The sequence below is a fragment of the Danaus plexippus genome, chromosome 20, assembly GCF_018135715.1.
Source record: "Danaus plexippus chromosome 20, MEX_DaPlex, whole genome shotgun sequence".
Classification (NCBI taxonomy): domain Eukaryota; kingdom Metazoa; phylum Arthropoda; class Insecta; order Lepidoptera; family Nymphalidae; genus Danaus; species Danaus plexippus.
The window spans coordinates 3,824,542-3,847,171 of NC_083550.1; the positions used below are offsets into that span (position 1 = coordinate 3,824,542).

At 31.3% G+C, this 22,630-nt stretch overlaps 2 protein-coding genes across 6 annotated transcripts; one reads left to right on the forward strand and one right to left on the reverse strand.

Annotated features, from left to right (window-relative positions):
- The first annotated feature begins 200 nt into the window (after window positions 1-200).
- On the forward strand, window positions 201-6,008 carry LOC116773947 (guanine deaminase). Of its 2 annotated transcripts, XM_032666538.2 has the most exons (8): window positions 201-569; window positions 696-950; window positions 1,055-1,273; window positions 2,021-2,128; window positions 3,925-4,032; window positions 4,685-4,850; window positions 5,439-5,585; window positions 5,658-6,008. In XM_032666538.2, exons 1-8 carry the CDS (start codon window positions 471-473, stop codon window positions 5,879-5,881), a joined length of 1,326 nt encoding a protein of 441 aa, XP_032522429.2. In that variant the 5' UTR covers window positions 201-470; the 3' UTR covers window positions 5,882-6,008. The 2 variants fall into 2 exon arrangements, with proteins under 2 accessions (XP_032522429.2, XP_061379787.1); XM_061523803.1 differs by lacking the exon at window positions 201-569 and having other exon boundaries at window positions 810-950; window positions 1,036-1,273.
- LOC116774149 (uncharacterized) lies at window positions 6,004-22,166 on the reverse strand. Of its 4 annotated transcripts, none has more exons than XM_061523801.1 (12): window positions 21,611-22,166; window positions 21,362-21,534; window positions 21,054-21,149; window positions 19,129-19,220; window positions 16,884-16,993; window positions 16,550-16,561; window positions 15,631-15,814; window positions 14,763-14,840; window positions 13,481-13,635; window positions 12,248-12,370; window positions 10,038-10,125; window positions 6,004-8,480 (listed from the first exon to the last, which is right to left on the reverse strand). In XM_061523801.1, the coding sequence occupies exons 1-12, from the start codon at window positions 21,776-21,778 to the stop codon at window positions 8,374-8,376; spliced, it is 1,386 nt and encodes a 461-aa protein (XP_061379785.1). In that variant the 5' UTR covers window positions 21,779-22,166; the 3' UTR covers window positions 6,004-8,373. The 4 variants fall into 4 exon arrangements, with proteins under 4 accessions (XP_061379785.1, XP_061379786.1, XP_061379783.1 ...); XM_061523799.1 differs by having other exon boundaries at window positions 8,341-8,480; window positions 9,913-10,125; XM_061523802.1 differs by lacking the exon at window positions 10,038-10,125 and having other exon boundaries at window positions 21,611-22,165.
- Window positions 22,167-22,630: the final 464 nt, after the last annotated feature.

Below are 22,630 nucleotides of genomic sequence, written 5' to 3' on the forward strand. Positions count from 1 at the left end.
AAAAAACTTTTTGTCAATGTGTAGGTATGTACACATTTGAACACAACAGATATTCCATTGGGAAAAATATATATTTTTTCTATTTGAAATACTATACCTAGTTTGAGTATTTGTATATATAATAAAAAAATATTTATAAAAAATACCCATCGTCATAATAAAAAAATGTGTTCGTTCTTATAAGACTAGGTTCAGAATACTGATTACTGACATTACTGCCAAATGACATTTTCAATTCAAATTGAACTATTGGGCACCTAGATAGCATAACCTACCCATTCTTTGATCGCATATAAACATCAAACTTCAAAGTAGAACGTGGGAGCGTTGTTGCGTGAGTGAGTACTGACACAGTCGAAGCCGGTTCAATTATAAATAATACGTAAATACCGAGTGCACTTAATTACTGAAAACATTTAATGACACTAAATTTTCATTAATTTGTGATAAAATTAAAATTACTTTTGAAAATGACGGGAAAGTTTGTTTTTGCTGGAAACTTAGTAACTTCAGATGTTTCTATGAAGTTAAAGTGTTTTCGTGGATATATAGAAGTCGTTGATGGACTGGTAAGCTATTAATATGAAAAATAAAATTCAAAATTTTTACATATAAAATAAAACTTTTCTATTCAAAGTAGTAATTAAATTATTAAAGTGCCACAATGTTATATACATTTATTCAATCTGTTGCAGATAACTAAAATTGGTAATATAGAAGAGTTTCAAAAACAGATTGATAATTTTAGTGATTCAAAAATAGTTACACTTGGAGAGAATGAGTTTTTAATGCCGGGCTTTGTGGACTGTCATACTCATGCCCCTCAATATCCCAACATTGGTCTAGGATTGGACCTCCCATTGCTTGAATGGCTCAATAAATATACTTTTCCACTGGAACGTCACTACAGTGATGCAGAATTTGCTGCTAATGTTTATGACATTGTTGTGGTAAGCAAACTTTGTTACTACACAATCTATTCCTACAGCTTACATTATTCTTGCTTCATAACAGTCAGTTCTATTAAATATACAGATATAATGACAAATTTTAGAGAAGATTAATTAACAATGGCACCACAACGGCCTGTTATTTTGGATCCTTACACTTAGAAGGTACGATGAAGCTAGTGAAATATGTTGTTGAGCACAAACAAAGAGCATTGGTGGGAAAAGTCAGTATGAATGTAGAAAATGATGCTGGATACTATAACAAGACAGAAAAGGAACTGCAAGAGGTTGAACAGTTCATCAAAAGAGTTCTAAGCTATAAGGTCCATATATAACTTTATTTTTATATTTAATATATTTATATCAAGAAATGAGACAAAACCTCTCAGCATTCCATGGATTCACTGTGAGGGTGCCAAGTCCATCGCATTGCAGGGAGAGGAGCTGCAACAGTGCCTGGGACTTGCGACCCAGGTTTAGGTTCAAGGGGCCCCTATCTAACGCGCGTTAAACGCTCACCTCCACTGTCCAAGCTCCTCTCTCTACTTAACCAAATTTGAAACGAACATGCTAGGGCTGCTTTTGACGCACTTTCCAAGAATGAACTGATGTTAGTTCTTGATAGGCCTAAATCTTTTATCAGGTTGTAAAGAGATTTGGCTGTTATAACTCTCGTCCTACTTCTACCGCGTACAAATTTACAACGAACATATTTTCAGTGAGCTCGTAATACTTGTTGACCTTGATGGCATGGTCTTTGGGGATATTGGTTTCCCAAAGGACGCGCTTTATAATTCGCGAATATAAAAATATGTCCGGTCTGAAGGCCGACGCACAAATATCCTCTGGGACCTTATATTTGAAGCCGCTTTTATAATAGAGTAAGGCTTGACGTTTGATTTTCTAACCCTAGTGCCTTCTCTCACAGAACCTATTGATTGTTGGTTCGTGGTTATTTCTTTTTGCGCTTTATAAATGTCTAATCAATTAATCGTACACATCGTAGAAATTACGAATATTATTCATTGGTATCAGAGATCACTAAATATTACTTGTAATTTAAATTTCAGAATGATTTGGTTCAACCCATAATTACTCCGAGGTTTGCAGTCAGTTGCAGCAATGAACTGATGTGTGCTTTATCACAGCTAGCGTCGAAATACAAATGTGGCATTCAGGTGAATTGCAATATTTAAAAAAAAAAATTAATTACTTTCTACTAAAAAAACAGTATTAATAGTCTGAAAATGTTCATAAAAGCTAAATTCTACTATGAGCTGTATGTGTATAAACCAAGTCATGTACAAAGCAGGTGTAGGTGCAGGTTCTGTGGGGGCTTGTGATTGTATATACATACATACACTGTGGCTGAGAACAAAAGATTCTTATTGAAAGTCCGTTAGTAATTAAAAAAGTTTTATAAACAATTCCTAATAACCTTCACATTTTATCATTCTATATTATCTATAAGTCGAAAGGTCTTCCTTAAATAGTCACTTTATATATATGAATGTTAAGATAATATTGAGTATATATATAATTATTTTATAATATTAATTTTATATACTCTGATGTTAATATATTAGAATTGCCTTTATACCTTATGAATAATCACAAGGACTTATGAGCTGTAATAACCTGACAAGTCTCTTTGTATGCAGTAAAATCCTTAACCATACAATCGTTTTATAAATATTCAAGCTAATCATTATTGTTATATGAAATATCACTATATAGTTTACTTAGTGTTGTACTATATGTGGATTGCCATACTATTATTTACATTCAAGAAATTCATTCATTCACTCATTCATTCATTCATTCCAAATTTAAAATAACGAAATTATATTTTAATCATTTAAAATTTCTCATACCGTTTACCGTCCTTCGTACTGGTTTGATATGAAAAATGTCAAATAATTTATCAAAGTATAAATCATATACAAAATATTAAAAATTATCGATATTTTAACAATTATAAATTTATTTTACAAGTCGTTATAATTGTTGAGGTAAAAAACGTTTAAAATAATGCCTCAGTTAAAGATTGCTATTAAGATATGATTTTTTCCTTAAGTCATTTCAAGTGAACCAGTTATATTAAATATTTATCACTTATATATATTCATAGTTGGAGTGCTGTTATATGTTGTCCAGTAGATAATTACTTGTATCATACAAACACATCTACAACTTATATTTTTCATGTATGTCCATCTTTCTGTTTTTTTTTCTGAATAATCTGGGAAAGTAATGAAGGGATCGTAATGAGACTTTTCCCAAATTATAGACGATTTCTTTTAAGACTCTTGTAAGGTAAAAATTGTACAAATTCGTGGTTTAGAATTACACTTACATGTAGTATAAGTACTTGATACAAAAATATTATTTGTAAATAACCGATTTTGTTTCCTATGCTCTGAGGTTTCTTGTAAGGATTTTCTTTTAGCGCATTTTTATACTGCTTGTTATATATTTTTGTATGTGTGCGTCTGTGAATGTTTCCGCATGTGTTTGTATGTGCGGGTGTGTGCGTGCGTATTTGTACCTTTTATATATATATCGGCGCAAGCAGCTTCAATGACGGATGCAACATGAAAATAAGTGTCATCAATTATTATAACAACTTATTGGTCGTCGTTACTATTGTTAAAAGTAAAACGAAATCAAAGAGAATAGATTTATGTTTGAATTCTGGTATAAATGTGACGTCTGGACGCACGACAGCGGACTGCAGAGTTCAGCGAGTGCGGATCATAAAGAATGTGACTATGAAGAACCTTCGAGAAATACAAGAACATTAAGAAGAATTGAAGTTTCATTTTAAAATATCTGGAACGTACTGAAACAAGTGACATTAGTGACGTCAGCGAGGCTGGCGTCCTCTATATAAAATAATGAATTTGTAATAAAATCCGATACATATATACATATATGGAAAAATATAATATTTTAATATGAATATATATTTCAGAGTCACATATCGGAAAATAAAAAAGAAATCGAATATGTGCTAGAGACGAATCCGGAATGTGCGTCATATACTGATGTTTACCAACGATGCGGTATATTTAATGGTCCAGTGAGTAGTTTGATATATATAATATTGTACTTGTTTTTCTTCTTAGTGAGTTGTCTACCATAATCTAAAATACTATATATTTCGATCATAATATTTTTACAATTAGGTGACATATTCTAAATGGAACCTTAACGTATCGTTATTAGTTCGTAATTTCCTTAACAATTGACTTTTAAACAGATTTCAAGTGTTGTGGTGCTATTGAAGCATGTTTGTTAATTACTATTTCATTATATATGTACAAGAAAGATTCCAGTCAGAAAAATGTATATAATTGTCTTTTGTCATACGATCAAATTTATAATAATTAAAATAAATACAAACCTTTAAGTAAAGTTATATTTTGAAATGTATAGGTATATATATAAATCTATTTTGTATAAAACTTTTATTGACTTTTTTTTATCGTCTCAAATATATAGAAACATATAACAGACGTAATTTTTTAATAAAATGTTCAACAATATTTAATAATCTGTGAAAGCCAATTATTATAAAAATTAGATTCATAACGACGAAATATAGCTCAAATTAAAAAAAAATACTTTTTCTTGATCTTCTGTCATGAAAAACTACATTATGCTCACTGTTTTATTATAAAATTAACAAAGACTTAAAATCCATGAACAATAATTACTTTTTAACATGTCAGTGTATAATGGCGCACGCCGTCCACCTCACTGAGGACGAAATCAGTGAGTTCAGTATTCGCCAAGTGTCGGTGGCGCACTGTCCCGCCTCCAACACTAGACTGAACTCGGGGCTTTGCCCCGTCAGGAAGCTGCTAGACAGAGGCATCAGAGTGGGCCTCGGCACCGGTGAGTTTTTAATAACACGTAAAATTCTTTCTATTGAAAAGAATTCGTGAGAAATCTCATTTTCCTACTCACTAAATGAGTAGAGAGTATTTTTAAACGATTGATTTTATAATTTAATTAATTTATTGTCATAATATTAATGTTTGTAAATCCTTCAAGTGATATCTATTGAAAAATGTGCATGTATGATTTATACTTTATAAGAAGTCACGGCTCACAATAGATGGCGCTGTGAGTGGGTGAACATATACTGGTGAACTTTTGTACTGTTTTTTGTCTGGATTACATTCCAAATTCAGGCAGTTTCGGAGAAAACTTAGTATATATGAACAAACAAATTTGTATTTAATGTTATATAACTGTCAAACGTAATGCTGTAAAAGCGAATCTTAATAAAAATATCATTGTCCATTCAGCTGTACTCCCATACGAAGATGGGTGAAGCTTGGGTGTCATTGACCCGAGAAAATTACGTCATCATTTATAAAACATTGTCTTACCGTACATGGAGGTTTTATTTATAGTATACTTCATTGAGAGCTACAGACAGAAAATGCATTTAATATATATCCGTTACTAATGCTTCAGATATTTCTGGTGGTGACAGCGCTAGCATGTTAGACGCCATGCGGCGAGCCATGGATGTGTCACTGCACTTGGCCATGATGGGCCAACCTCATACCACTTTAGACTGGAAGGAAGCTTTCTACCTCGCGACGCTAGGCGGCGCTAGAGGTATGATTAATATATCAATAATTATATAATCACAGATATATTCATAAATATAGACACATCTTTTTCTTCTAGCTTTACGACTGGAAGATAAAATTGGCAGTTTCGATGTTGGTAAACAGTTCGATGCTTTACTAATAGACGTTTACGCGAAGGGCGGGCCGATCGATAAATACGCGTACAATAGTGGCGAGCACGCGCTGGTCGAGTTGGTGCAGAGATTTGTATATTTGGGGGACGACAGGAACATAAGGCAGGTGTACGTGAACGGGGAAACTATAAAGGATTTTGTTATATGAATACGCAATTTTATATACGTTTACTACTGTTCATATATTGAGAGATATATTTCATTATTTACAAGAAATATTTAAATGTATGAAATACATTATGTTGACCAGTGTTAAATAAAAATACTATAACATATTTAATTACTTTATTTCAGTGTAATTCTTTATAATTCGTATAGAAAAAAAAAATGTGCAAATATGGGACAATCTATTAAAAAAAATATATATATATGTATTCCACAAAAAGCAAATACCATATAATAATTAATACTCTTTATAATAAATTATAACTAACAGCTAACTTGCTTGGTAGCGACGGGCTCGGGTCGCAATACAATCAAAATGTCACAAAATTACATTACCAAGAAAAAATAATTGGAAATACGCATATGTAAGCGATTATCTAAATACATTACCATAGTGTATGGATTGTAGATTATCGCAAAACAGAAAAAAAACCTTCAAAAAAAAAATAATCTTCTAATAAAAGCATTTTAACGGTCATTACAAGAAACAAACGTGTTCTTTGTTCAATACTAGGAATCGGTGGAATGATTATGTATACATATTCGAGTTCACTAATTTTAAATTCATATCAAAACAGTCTTATAAGAAAACAAACAAAAAAAAACAACTTTACAAAAAAAAAAATCTTACTCGTACCATATACTATAATCGTAATACACAGATAAAGTGACTATCTATTATCTAGTAACAAAATAATTTTCCTCCGACATACAAGAACCCCTTAACCCTGGGACGTAAAACAAACAAACATACATATATATACTATATATATGTATATGTTTGTATATATATAAACCCTAATACTATGAATGAACACAACTTTAGACGTCAGAGAATTTTCATATTATAATAATTTCAATTCTGAAGCAACTATCAATACTATTACCAAAAAAAAAAACATATATAATAATCGCCTCTAGAATTAATTACACATGGCCACCGGATGCGTTCACATATCCGAATTAAATATCTAACGATCGAATACATTGAGCTGTCTATATAACATTAGTAATATACCTAAAGCACATTTGTACGTTTGAAACAATCGCCTCGACGACGCAGACAACATATCTTGCATTGAAACAACTATTTCTATACAATTAAATAACTAGACTTCAATACAGCTATATTTAAGAAAAAAAAAATCACTTGTGAATCAACCTATCAACACTAACCTCGATTTTAATTACATATATCTATTACAGATTAAAGTAATTTTTTTATATAAAATATATACATATATATGTATATATAGTAAAAAAAAATACATCGAACGTTTGAAAAGCGTCGTCAATAATAAAAGTGACACTATTTCATACTAACATAGAGTTCACAATCATCTAGCACCTATTAATTAAAGTATCATATCTATTAAAACCTCCAGTTTCCAATAATGCCAATCTTTTTTCATACATTCGACAAATAACCAATCAAATCCCTGGATTAATATTCAACTATATGTAATTAATAAAATTGCTTCATAAGAAATTCGAATATTAAACAATCTTCAGTCTTGCCAGTTAGAAAAATACCAAAAATTATAAAAACGAAATACTTACTATATAAAAAAAAAATTTTGCAAATTTTACAAAAGTCAGATAGTGAAATTTAAAAATTATTTCTATATAAGTTTCATAAAATACTCTTAATTTAAATTTAACTTTTTTTATATTAATAAAATTTTGAATATGACTCAGTAAAATCGACATTATCAATGCGAAGTGAGCAAAGAACAAACATTAAACCGCATCTGAGGTAGAGAGAAATGCAAAACGTATTTAAATTCACATAATTTGAAATATCAAATATAATTCTATATAAAAATTAACCCACGTGTAGGAATGTATGAAATTAATAATTTAAAATACAATCTTTTATACTTAATGTGTAATGGCACAGATTATATTACAAAGTATTTGTTCCAAAATTTGATATACTGAAGAGAAAAAAAATTCAAGAAATTCACGTTCAATACATGTCAAGTTTCTAATATTTACATTACAGAGAGCACATTACATACAACTATCTTAAAATATTAGGAGCGTCTTCTGAATACAACGTTCGTTGATATGAAAATGTGCTCACGACTACCACACTGACGGTAGGTACAAAAATTCGCACCAAACGAAAAAAAAACCACATATGTTCATCTAATAGTAATAATAATAATAATAATATATAAATAATCGAGGAACAATCGATTAGGATGTGATGTTAGGACATTCTAATATTTGGTGTTTCGTAATCCTTAAAACAACATCTACCAAAATAAAATTAATTTCAAGTGAAATGACTACTCAAATCCAAACAGCAAGACCACGTATACGCTGATCTTACAAGTATGTGCAGTTAAAAGAAAAAAAAACAATTGTGACATATTATATTTCCTAACGTCAAGACGGTAATTTCGTAGTTATTTGTGTTACACGGTTGATTACCGTCCCGGTCGATTACCGCCCGGCTGATTACCGCGATTACCTGGCCGTCACTTGACGAGGCTGGATAGCGAGCGGCACCTCAGTGTCTGAATGCGTGTGCGCGCGGCACATGCGCGCGCGCCTCGATCGACGACGCGACCCGCCTGCACCATACACACCGTACATATAATAAACCCTTCATAATATAAGGATGCGTTTACATTAACGTGAGATTGCGGTTATATGTATAGATACTGTGCGCAACTCCATTATCAGACACGTCTTAAATCCACTTGATCGCTGATTGAGGTTAAATGAAACGCAACCTTAATTTTTGATCTGATTACATAAAATAACTTTGTATTATTAAAAACAACCATGCAATTTCTTACATTTCAAACAATAAAAATAATTATGTATTTTTCACATATCCCTACCACCAGTTAGAAACGTAACAGTTAACTTAAACGCTAATACTATAATTAGAAGATTTATGATTGAAAATCTTAAAACAGTTTCGCTATACAAACTGGTGGTAAGTTAAGTATACATAAACGAGTGTCGAGAGCAAACAAATCTTTACTGACATAAAAATTAACGTAAGAATAATTTCTAACGAAACCATTGATAAATAAATATTTATCGGACATATCGGAGTTTAATGAGAAGATAATTACATTTTAAGTTATATTTAACATAATATTATATCAGTAAAAATAAATTTAGCTAAATCACGAAAAACAAAACCGTGCAAATTGAAGATGAAAATCAAAAAAAAAAAAACAATATACTAAATCATGCAGAGCACTTAAATATATTTAATACTTCAATTTAAAAATAAATCGATATATAATAAAAAACAAACAACGAAAAATCTTTTGTTCGAATAAAATCTCGACGAAATAAAAACGAATAATCAAAAGAGAATTGAAGATGCAACTTTGTTACATTAATTCAATAAAACCTAACCTTATTACAAGTTCACATCGTTTAAGCAGACACTTACAGTTTTTCCGTTATAGATATTCGTATCAAATCACTTGTCAGTACATAGTTTGACGATGAGAACCGGTACTAAAGTTACTACCATAAATATATACGTTAAAAACATTTAAATTGTAGTTATACATATACGTGTTAATATAAAGGAATACTTAACGTTAGTGTATATACACACATACAATAATATTACAGAAAAAAGCACACACACATACAGCGTATGAAGCGTATATTTTGATAGAAGTGCGGTATTTATAATCAAGTTGAATTGAACAGTGCATGCTAAGCCAAGGACGGCCACCCCAGCCCCGGACACGAGTTACGGAGATAGAGACTAGGACAGTTCGAAACAAACAAACTCACAGACAAATCTCTCAAAACGTACAGACAAAAAAACAACACTAAAACATACGACTGATTGCTGTTATCATATCAAAACATAAATAAAGAATGAATCAAGCTAGAATCAATCAAGTTATGAATACTTTGTATATATAAATATAGTGAACTATATTAAAAAAAAGCGCTGTATGAAGTTTCCGAACTGTCAAGGCCAGCCTCCACCGTGTAAGTGTATGTATCATAACATAACAATACCGATCGCTAGAACAAGAACTCTAAACATGCTACAAGCACGAAGATCGCCCTGTCGGCGGCTGTGGCGCGACTGTCGGCGGCGGGGAGCGGGCTGGGGTGGGTCGCTAGTGCGGGCGGGGGCGTACTTGCGCGCGGGCGGGCGTCCAGAGAAACAGCGGGCTGCAGGAACCACTCCGAGCGCGTCCTCATCCGCGCCCGCTGCCGCTCGTGCACCTACACCGCCCCACTTTTACCCGTCACGATACTATGTTTCCGCGACCGCGGCATAACCGTGTTAACCATTACAGTGTGTATATTAAGATTTAAAAAAAATAACATAACCCTCCATTCACCGCTGCAGGAAGGTTATTAAATGATAATTGATTTTTCTCATAATAATATATACACTGCAAAACTTTGTACATAGTTCGCATTATTTACATTTAGTGAATGTTACGTTAAACCATTTCTATATACATATAATTCTTTTTAATTTCATTGATAGTTTATTTAATTGAAACTAAACTTCTCTCAAGTTTAATGTTTGAGATTCTATCTATCCAACAATGTCTGTATATGCGCTTCTCTTAGGACCATGACAGATAATATACAACTACCCACCATTTATAAGCCATATGATTAGTTACGATTTTCTACATAAACGTTAGTCACTCGTGTTATACAAAATTCCTACAGCGAAATAATCCTTTTACCATACAATTAGTGAACTACGCATAAATATAATATTTTAATTTAGAAAAAAAAAACACAACCTCAAATTGACGCCGTACATTCCTGATGTTTAAAGAAGGTCAAGATAAAGAATAATATATTATGCACAAAAATAAATGGCACGTTGCATATATAAAGCGTATTCATATCACACCGGTGGGGTGATAACCACAATGTATGAGCCCCTTCACACCCAGCTATTTTACATTACAAGAATTAATACCAAAATTTTGCCAATTTAAATGTTTGCTAATCGAAAAAATAACACTCATTGTACGTTATATAATCATTATTTGCATGTTATTAATATATTTTCTAGCATTTTTATATATATATTTTTTCTTATGATATGATTTTTGTTTGTAGCTAGGTGTAAGAGGCGGACAAATCATATACCTTTTTGGGCACAGATATTTGACATGCAACGGATGGTATGAATCACTGTTATTTGAATATACAATTATTTAATTATTAGAAAAACACTGGCCGTATACAAAAGAACAATAAAACTCTTTGGCTCTTTAAAAGAAAAAAAGACATTTTTTGTATCTATGCCGCTTTATTGCCAGTAATTCATACCACCAGACAGAAATAACAAGAACTCGAAAGGATTTTTTTTTCAACGTTGGTATTCTACGGGTCTACAGATTAAATCTCGTCACCATTTATTTAAACAACAACCAATCCTTTAGTGTGCGCTAGAATTCAAACATACAATTTTTTATATCATAATTAATTACGCTACATACATAATACACAGTATGCGTTGTACAGTATTGAGATCAAGTTCTATAGTATGAACAAAAAAATCGAAGATTTAAGAGTACTAGAAAGATCTCGTTAATTACATATGTGGGATCAACAATCCTGGCAGATTTTGTAGGTCGAAATAATCAGACTAAATAGAGAAGTATAGAAGCTCCTAAATTTACAATGATAATAATTCTACCAAACTACAAAGCCAACGAGAATACGGCTGAATTATAAGGTCTTTCGATTATAACCTAACCATGATATAGAGGTCTGGATAATACAGCTAAATTGAAAAGTAATTAGATTATAACCTAACCAATATATACAGGCTTATTAAGTTGAGCTAATTTGAAAAATCCCTAGCAATAATCAATTTCAGTACCAGGGTAACATACACCAACAGTAGCACTAACTACAGGCTTTGCTATATTTAACTTGTTTAATTCAAACCCGTTGATTTTTACTATGTATGATTTATTTTTATTCACTTGATAGCACACAAATGTGAAACCATATCCCTACATAGCTTCTACTTTGACTCATTTCAATATATATGCTTAAAAACTCAAATTTAATCAAAGGCCCTACTACAAAACTATTTCCTACTGTCTCAGCTGTCATTTAACCAGCAATGAACCAGCCACTATATAGAGGTCCAGATAATGCGCCTACATTAAAATGCCCATATTATAATGCGACCAATTTGAATAGTCCCTACATCAACCTAACCAATATACATATGTATGTATAGAAATTTATATGATACGGTTAAATTGAAAAGGCTCTAGATAATACCGTGTAATATATTTTATATATATATATGTTGTTGTATGTGATGTACTGTTGTATGTGGTTCCTATGATGTACATACCTGAGGCAGGTATGAGAGGCTCTTCGTACTCTCAGCGTACTTGTTGATGGCGCGCAGTTCCTCCAGGGTCATGTGAGGGCTGGAGTTACTGCGAGATGACTGTGAAGACGAACTCACAGACACCTGCGATAATAAACAATCATTAATATATTGTAGGAATATGAGAGGGAAGGAGAGGGGCGGACGATATATAAGCAGTTGTCAGAGGAGATCAGGATTCTTTTTTCGTTCGTAATGGGCGTTGGTGTGATTGATTCACCGATCGTAGATTTTCGGAGTGTGTTTAAATCTCGTTATTGTTATATTCAGATTTGATTTTGTATTTGATAAGTTTAAATCGAGATAGCTGAAAGTTACTAATTTTAAATTGTTTCTAGTTTTGTGTACATTTGTTAAATTAATAGTAAGTCGTATCGAATAATTAAAGAAAAAAAGTCAATTCCGATTTTGTGTCTAGGAATATATTATATACAAATATTAAAAACTAATATTATATACAGAATTATTATTAAGTTTGACATCCATAAGGCGATCTTGAATATAAGAGTAACGCTCTTTAGATTATTTATTAATCGAAATTACCAAATACTTTGAAAGAAAAAATTATTCACATCTTTTAGTATTTTTAGTGCATACCATGAAAAAATATTAACAAAAACACAACGAACACGGTTCTATTAAAAACATGTTTTATATACAATAATTTGTGTTACTATATACTAAAGACATATACAAACTGTATGCAACCAATAGCATACGAGTATAATAACTCCGGTTTGTCCGTTACGGATCACTTGATAGCCATAAGACTATACTTTATGCAGTTTTTTATCACTTTTTTTTGAAGGTAGTACAATAAAAAGTAAAAAAATATTTAAAAAATTGTGCGTCGAGTCCCTCCGCGCGGAGGACGTGAAACTTCGTAACTTTAAACGTATCTAATCCATTAAATTTTGTAAATAAAATACTACCCCACTAAGTTATATGTGCATCAAATAAAGCTATAAATAATGAATATCAGAAATTAATTAATATAAAACAACAAGTACGTAATTCAGCTCATGTAACGACGCTCACATTGTTTATCTACCCACTGACTCTCTATCTCTCTCCTACTTTCTACATTTGTGTATCTTCCTCTCTCCCTCAACGTTTAACGTTTAACGCAACCTTGTTGATAGTCGCATAAGAAGTTTCACTTCAATAATAATAGTAATTGGATATTGTTATAACCTTAAAGATGCTCTCCTCCAGCGATATAGAGAGTCTGGTGCATGAGTCGAGCAGACTATGTTCTGGTATGATACCAAGACCAGTGTACGCGCCAGTACCACCCACAGCACCCATCAAGGCCGGCATTGATTGACACTCCTCGGACTTTGATAGACCTGAAGTTAAAATACTTTGAGAATCACTGATATTATAACAGTAAAAGGATTAAACCACAATAGTACTCTGATTTTGATAGACCTAAAGTGAAAATACTTTGAGAATCACTGATTTTATAACGATAGGATTAATTCGTAATAGTAAAGAGGTTTATAACTTTATGACTGTCAATATAATACATTGCTTTTGGAATCACTGCTTAATTAGTCTATAATTATTAGACCTCAATATATAGTAATAGTTCACTTTGAGAATCACTTACAAGCTTTTAATAATTGCGCAATTGCACAAAAATCACGATAGAAATTAATTTAATAACTGAAAATTACGTCACAAAACATGTAAAAATATTAGTTTTTTGTGTAAACAATGAACACACGAATGTCTTAACTTGCAAACCTCAACTGTCATTGGCGTTATCAATAAATAAAGATAACGAACTGATAACAAATTCAAGGTTACTTTTGAATTCAATACCGAACACTAACTGTACCCTAACCACGAGCTAGTTTTGTCAAACTAAACACAAAAAGTTAGAAGTTTTTTCATAAATATTCCTACATTTGTACCATCATATGTGACGATATGGATAAAAAACTTTAAATTGTCTGTTAAATATAACAATAAAAACTCGTGCTAAGGGTTCTCTAGATTGTCTTTCACGTATCCCAACACATGATGTACTAATCCCAACATACATATATATATTACGTCCTATGAATCAATGATTAAAAAATTACAATTTTATATGTGAATATGTGAATAACAATTAAATTAGATAATTTAATACATTTAAGCAATATGTCATTTGTTACCAGTGATCTCTACCGAACATGTGCTATGATACCCGGGACCTCATTAATATCTAAGTGACAACAACATACAAGGGTGACGTTATTTTTTGGAGGTAGTTTGAACTTACCGAACGTAACAAATTAAATTCGTAAGGAAAAAAAATATAAAAAAAAATTATAACTTTGTGATATTCTCAATTTAAACGTAGATCTTCTCGACCTGCCGAAAAATTTTATTATTACGATTTACAAGTCGCATGTCAGGTTTCATATTTTATATATGAGAATGTTAAAATTATTGTAGAGTGTAATATTTAGTATGGTTTCCTCACCTTCTAGCTTAAACTTGTTGCCCCAGCGATCACATTCACACTGAAGCCAAGTCTTCTCAGCCTCCAAAGATAATTGCCCTGGAAACATATACATATATATATATATATATATATATATAACATTCAAAGCGTGTGCCAATTAACATAATTCATAGCCGGTTCGACTCCCGACTGTTACTGTTTACGTACAAGACGATGGTGTCGCGACTACCAAAACATTACCGTGAAGTGGAACACGGAATCTGATATGCGCAATGGTTAAGATTGTACTTAAATAAACACTATCAAAATCGTATTGGTGTATATGTTTGTGTGTGTTAACATTTCTTTATGGATAATAGGTAAAATGTATAGGTTTAATATATTTATGAAGGAAAATTTGTATACGTATTGGCTCGTAAATATATGTGTGTGTATGTACGTATACAAGCACATGTTAGTAATATTCATTTATGTGCGTGTGTGAGAGCGTGCGTGCGTGCGTACGTGTGTGTGTGTGTAGATGAATAGTGTAATAGAAAGTTGATAGAGCCTAGCTGTGATCAAGTAACTACAGCTCGAACATAGGCTGGCTCGACCGGGGAAGTACCACCCTCTCACAGGAGATCGGTGTGAAGTAGTCTTTAATGGCTGAGTTTTGTAAGAGGAATGAGAGAGGCGGTTGCCCTTTCCCTGTTCCCACCTTTTTCTGCGATTTCCTTATTCCCACCCCTCTTTTTTTTACCTGAACGGTCAAGGTTGGCAACGCATCTGCAACATTTCTGTTGCGGATGTCCAGTGGCGATGTTTACTACTGCCCATCACGTGGGCCAACTGCTCGTTTATCACCTTACACGGAATAAATAAATAAATAAATATAGAAACATACTGGCATATGCCTCCTGGTCCTGATGGTGTCTCGGCGGCGGCGGGTCCCTGAAGGAACAGATCCATTCATCCCTCACCCTCAGCACCCTCCCCGTCACCCTCGCGTAGTACTCATAGTTCTCTCTACCGAACAGATCACCAGCACTAAACTGCTCTATCAGCTGACGCATCACACGTGTTGCGACCTGATATAATAAAAAAATAATCACTAAGGACCTCCCATAGAAACACCGCCTTCCATAAACATACTAACTAAATGAAAAAAAAAAACAAAACAAATATCAAATGTAAACAAAAGTAAAATTTTATATATTATATAATTATACTAGTCAGAGAAAATTTTATTATATTTTATGAGATGAAAAATTCTATTCTCATAACATATTATGTCCATGAAAGTGAATAAAGCGTGTGGATCAGGCGTGTTATGACTTACTCAACACTTATTGTAAACTCAATAACGTGTACAGTTAGCTGGTGTATACTTTACAATAACTGTGAACGGGAGGTATTAATGTATAATGTATAGTAATGAAAGGAATGAAAACTGTAAAAAAATATTATATACATAGATATACATATATTAATAATACTATAAAAAGCTTTTAAATTAAAAATGTATCCTATATAGAAGCGTGCTTGTAGTTTTGATTAAGTCAGTGGTGAGTAACAGGAACTAACACAGATTATGAATCAAAATTATATGAGAATTTATGAGATGTTTAAGATAATTCTTATCTTATATGTTGCACGGGATCAAACAATATGAAGTCATACAACAAATATTTTACAGACACTCACATAACTACTTTAGTAATAAAAAAATATATATATTAAAAAAATAAACAATAGCTAGTTATTGTATTGTATAAAAAATATTATATAAAAAAAGCCTTTTCCATACATTTGTAAGTACTTACGGAGACTTCCGCCTTGAGCAGCGAAATTTAAAAAAATAAACGTGAACATCTATTTCGAAGCTATTTACATATTTATAAAATATACAATATATTTTATGTACATTTATATACACACATGTATATAATGTATTTTATTATTATTAACCTTGCATAATTCATATGCATTTATAGATCATGATTGTCTTATCACATACAAATAACATTTGATAACCAAACGATGCTTCCGATAACGTTTTAACATTGAAAATAGATTGACGATCTTATACAGAGACACTAGTATGATTTTATATCGTATACGTTCACACTGATAGTTTGGATGTTATGTAATAGTGACCTTGAAACGTTGTACATCTTCCATGGTAGCTGTCTTCCCATCTGATACGCATGAGTGGAAGAACGATGGTGCGACTGACACGCCCAGGGCTTCCGATGTCATGCCAGTTCCTGTGAACGGACAGAGCCTCGGTACAGAACCGCTCATGTGGAACTATTACGGTCACGGATGTTACTTAATATTGTACAACGTAAAGACATTATTATAACAAGTATATTAAATTCTTATTTGTGATAATAATTTTATTACGAATGTTAATTGAATGAATGAATGATGAATGAGTGAATGGATTTTTTTAAATGGTTGAACATTATTTAATATTAACGAAAGCTAGATACAAATAAACAACTTAAATCACATTAAAAAATTCAGTTGATATAAAATTAAGATAATTCAAGTTTATTATAAAACCTACAAAAGATTTTCAATATATGATATTTATATTATTATTTATATATATTGGCATAGGTTAAATTACAGTGATACAATTTGAACGGCCAGGTAATAGTAAATCTATCGACCGGGTAATACAGAGCTGTACAATTCGATCTACCAGGTAATAGTCTGTGTAACCGTGAGTGACATTTAACAAAATGCCAGCCGACTGGTTAATGGGGATCGAATGACGAGGTTAGCGGAGCGAAATATAAAGGTTGTGGCGATGTCACACCATTACTATATAGAAAAACTAAGGAATCATTCTCAATAGATCAAATCATATCACCTTGACCGATTCATTTGAATATTTTGGTCAGCAAATTATATTTGTATATTAAAAAACAAAAACAAACCGTATGGAATTAATCTAAATTCAACTGGAAGCGACCGTGACACAAAAATATATACGTATTTTGTACCATAAAAAAGTAGACAGACGGTTTTTTAATTTTATAAATCTTCAAAAACATTTACCTAAATACATTAACAAATACTAACTCACAGGTAAAGTTTAACGATGAAAACTCATAGTAATCCTCGAGATATTTACGATGTTAAAAGTCAAAACCGTTCCCTATATATTGGATGTAATTTAAAAACATTATGTTGTTATTTATTCGCTGTGCACCAATTGCTACTATTCAATGGCATAACAGATTGGCTTTTGTTCGTCATACAAATGGTTTATTTCCTCCGTGCGAGTTACTGAATAGTTATAATCTGTGCCGATTTTCTTTCACGGTATTGACGTAAATGTATAAGTTAACATGGAACACTCGTGACGTCACTCGAGACAATGGCGTCTGTAATATGAATATTGTATTGTATCGTGCGATCACCAAATGTGAAAAAATAAAACAACAATCGCAATAGATGAGCTAATTAAAATATTTGATTTGGCCGCCGCAGCGACTCAAGTGGTCCAACCATAAAAATGTTCCGACATCCGGTTTTTGTCGCTTGTCTGGAATTATTTAACGGTCTATAAACGTACTTGGATATTAGTTATGTACATTGGCATTACGCTGTACGTTTTCAACTGTTTCTGGTTCTAATAACAATAAAAAATAAAAAAATAAAACGTACTAATTTTCAATCTGCACCTAATAATCATAAATATAATTCATATTTTTTATGTACTTGTGCATTATAATACTGGACAATTTCAATTTCATCTAGCTGTTATAAAAAAAAAACTATCTATACAATACTAAAATTTATTAAATTCTGCAAATTTTAGTCTGTGCCTAAAAATAATAAAAAAAAACAACTCCTTCATAATGAAAGCGCTAATTCTAAGTAGGTCAACTATGATGGCGGCTGGAGATTAAATAATTGCAACTCCGCTTAACTCCAACAACTATATACGAATTAGATTAATTAAAAGATCCAATGAACTCCCGAGTATTTAGTGTGCTATTATTCTTGTTAAGACATTTTTATATATTATCACATAAAATACATAACAAATATGAACATTTCTCTGAATAGTAGTAGCATAAATATTTACGATCTCACATTATTGAGGACGTAAGCAGAATAATGTTGGGAAACAATATTAATATTACGCTTCAGAGGAATCAATGTAACATTTATTTCGGCTTAAAATCTTGTATATTGCGATAAAATACAGAAAATTAAAAAAAAAAACAAGACAAAAACGGACTTAATGAATTAAATTGGCAAATAAAAAAAAACATTAATTCACTTCAAATATATTATGTATACGTAATTATAGTTACGTTTCATAAACGCTATCAGCAATTTCATTACGTAAATTTAACTTAAATAAAACATATGAACTCACCAGCTTTGTCAGCGTTTGAAGCCATCACACGGAATGTGCCGAAAAGTAGCACCAACAATCTCTGAGTGCACACGGGCAGCGACAATATCTGTCTGAGATAATCAAAACAAAAACTTTTCAATTAAATTAATGTTAGACCTCTTACATAACTTTCATAGAACGTTCTGCATACAAGCGGCATTAGATATAGGAGATCTTAAAAAATATACATGCATATACATACTTATTTTGATAATTTACGTTTTTAAATTACAAAAAAAAAATATATTATAATCCGTTCTTTATTTAAATCTACACAAGTCAGATTTTGAATATTTATATTACGAGTTACAACGTATCTTACACTTTAATTACATATAGAAATATGTATTAATTTTTTTTATATGCAATCTACTTTTAAACAGAAATGGAATTAATATGATTATATTTTTCGTAATTCTGTAACGCATGCGTGGACTTCCAATTTATTAGAATCGGAATATTGTAATATAGAATCAGGTTTCTGACATACAATTATAAGAATAAATAATTAAGATCTTACTTCAAAAATAACGATTAATGACAACATAATGAGCCAATTCGGGACGGCAAAATAAAAACTCCCACGAAACAAAAGTTCAATGACCCGGGACGTCAGTAACTAAGCATTAATAAGATAAGAATTGAGTAATTTAACTTAATTAATCAGTTAACTTTCAACCGACTTCACAATTTGTTTGAAATATTTCTCAACATTTCGGTAATTTTATTTAAGCAAGCCAATTTTCATTTGAATCAGGAATTCAGCCGTTCTGTAATACGGTAACATTTTATAAAGTTCACTTTTACTTTTTTCGTTGTTTACATGCGATTATTCGCATATGAATTTCAGTTGCGTGATTTCAATCGGTAGCATCCGTGTTGTTGTTTTTTTTTTAATTATACGGTAATAACTTACTTTTACTTTGACATATACGACTTATAAACAAAAAAAATATATAAATTTAAATTACTTGTTATATATTATTACGTAGATAAAAAACTTCATTCAAAATAAATATATATATTTTCTTTATATATATTACAAAAATCATAAGTACAGATAATAAAAAAGTGCTTAAATCAAGGCATAGGCTTATTAATACCAAAAAATAAATTTAAAAATATAGTATTTCAAAGACTACTGCATGTATTTTAACATAATGATATAAAATTGGTATAATTAGAATATCAACGAAATTTTTATTTAACAAAAAATATTTAAAAAAAAATCTAAAACTCAATAAAGCAAGTAAGAAGTAAACTGAGAGTTTCTTAACAAATATAAGGAATTTTTTATCTATATATATTATATGTCTGTATCAAATCATGTATTTGACTCTTGCACATTTCTTTATTACCTATAAACAGCATTAAATTGCCATGAATTCCACTTATTCTTGGTTTCCATTCTTTCAGTTCAACTTTAAATGTTCAAAGTGAACCAAACAGATGTGTTTTTTTTTGCTGTTAAATTTATAATATGAATTTTTCAGTAAATTTTTATAATCAAGAATGTTTTTTTTTAAAACCTATGATATCCTTAAACCAGAGGTCTGAAAAACACAAGCGAAAAAGGTTGAAGACCTCTCACATCACAATTATTTAGAAACTTAAGAATTTATTATTAATCATAGATATTATGTTTTTTATAAGAGATCAAGATGAATAATTAAACATTAATGAAACATATCTTTATATAAACTCTTGTTATAAAAAAAAATATATAAAAATTTATTTGTTTCGCAAAAAATACTTAGAATCTAAAATGACTGGATAATACCTTTTTAAGTATAGCAATGTGTAATTTCTTGAACACCTTAACTGCTAAATTAACCTCCTTATACCGGATAATACTTTTTTAAGTATAGCAACATGTAATTCATCCAATACCTTAACCTACTAACCTCCTTATAGCATCGGTCTGTTGTTCCCCCGGGAGCTCCACTGCAGCAAACAAGTGCATCTCACCATCCCTTCCAAACACACCCCCTGGTATTTTCCTAAAATGCAACAGGAACATGTCATACAGTTTTATGTTTCAGTTATTTCTTTTCCCCATCTCTTTCAAACTCAAATGTAATGTCAGCAATATTAAATTCTTCTTGTTGTATAATATATTGCATCAAATGCTCATAATTTTTTCCATTTCCTTTCGAAGCTTAAAATTTAGAACAACTGTTTAGGTAAGTGAAAAAATAAAAAATGCATTTACCTAAGAAACTTCTTGAGAACACTAGCTATAGTGTAAACGGAGTAATTGTCGACGTTAACCAGGCGACCTGTTTGCAAGAAGTGAATGAGTTTCTTCATAGCACCTTGGTGTCCAGGCGCTCGAAAAACATCGCGGCGTAAAGGCGCTTCCTTGTTCAATTTCAAAATCAGCACCTTCGTGTCAGAGATGACATTGTAATATGGGTATCAAATATTTTTTCTTGGAATTATGTTTATTATTGGAACTCACCAACAAAGGTCCTGGTATATCGTCCTTGCACACTTCACTCAGAGGAACACCGAATTTAACTTTCTCAAGTCTCCGTGGATACGGCAAGGAGTTCGGATGACCACAAGATGTGACCACATTGCTTAATGTTGCAGCTCGCCGGTGCATTCGCCTCGCCCAGTTGCTCATTTTGTTTCTCTTTTATTCGATCGCCCAAAATTAATCTTAACGAGCAAACATTTCGCGAACTAATTTTATCATTGCAATCGTAAACCCAAATTGTTATATTCACATATTTTTGAACAGATAGTATTTTCCACTTTGTTTTAACACCACCTCCATTTTCATAAAATAAAATGTAGTAAAAGAAACGTACTAATAGAAAATTGTTTAATAAAAAATCAATATAAACAAAACCACAAAGAACAAACAGATTTATTTATTCTGGAAATGCGTTGAAAATGCCTCATACATCAATTATCTCATCGAGTTTTAATATGAAATTATCCCTCACTTTTCATCGCTGCACTTCACTTTTGTTTGGGAGGGATTCCGAGTTCGGACTGTCAGGAAAACGAGTAGTGATGCGCGATACTAGCGCATTCTATCTGTAACATTATTTAACTTTGTAAATTATAGTCTGTTATGTACATAAATGATACAACTATATTCTCTAGTCCAAATTTTTTTCTAAATAAATTACATATATAAAATATGACTATGTTTTAAATAGAAGTAAACAAAAACATTGCTTTTGCTGAATATCATCTATATTTTCTTAGATGTTAATGAATATAAACACTTTTTCTAATTTGTCAACTCAAAACTAATATTTTTTAGATCCTACATTAATTTAAAGTAATTGCAAATGCAAGCGCATGGGATCTGGATTTTAAGTCAACATAATTGAACCGTTTTTCTATCTCATTTCATTTTAAGTTCTAACTTCCTATTTCGTTTTTAGCTTTCTTACTATTTTAAGATATGTTGTTTCGCATCTAAAAGCAACAATAGTTATATTCCATAAAATTACCTCTAGCA

Coding starts and splice junctions, on each gene's coding strand:
- LOC116773947 (XM_032666538.2), top strand. CDS start 471: ATGACGGGAAAGTTTGTTTTTGCTGGAAACTTAGTAACTTCAGATGTT. Junction 570..695: donor TAGAAGTCGTTGATGGACTG/GTAAGCTATTAA, acceptor AATCTGTTGCAG/ATAACTAAAATTGGTAATAT. Junction 4,033..4,684: donor GCGGTATATTTAATGGTCCA/GTGAGTAGTTTG, acceptor TTAACATGTCAG/TGTATAATGGCGCACGCCGT.
- LOC116774149 (XM_061523799.1), bottom strand. CDS start 21,778: ATGAGCAACTGGGCGAGGCGAATGCACCGGCGAGCTGCAACATTAAGC. Junction 16,994..19,128: donor TTCAAACGCTGACAAAGCTG/GTGAGTTCATAT, acceptor GTCCGTTCACAG/GAACTGGCATGACATCGGAA. Junction 13,636..14,762: donor CAACAAGTTTAAGCTAGAAG/GTGAGGAAACCA, acceptor TTTTAACTTCAG/GTCTATCAAAGTCCGAGGAG.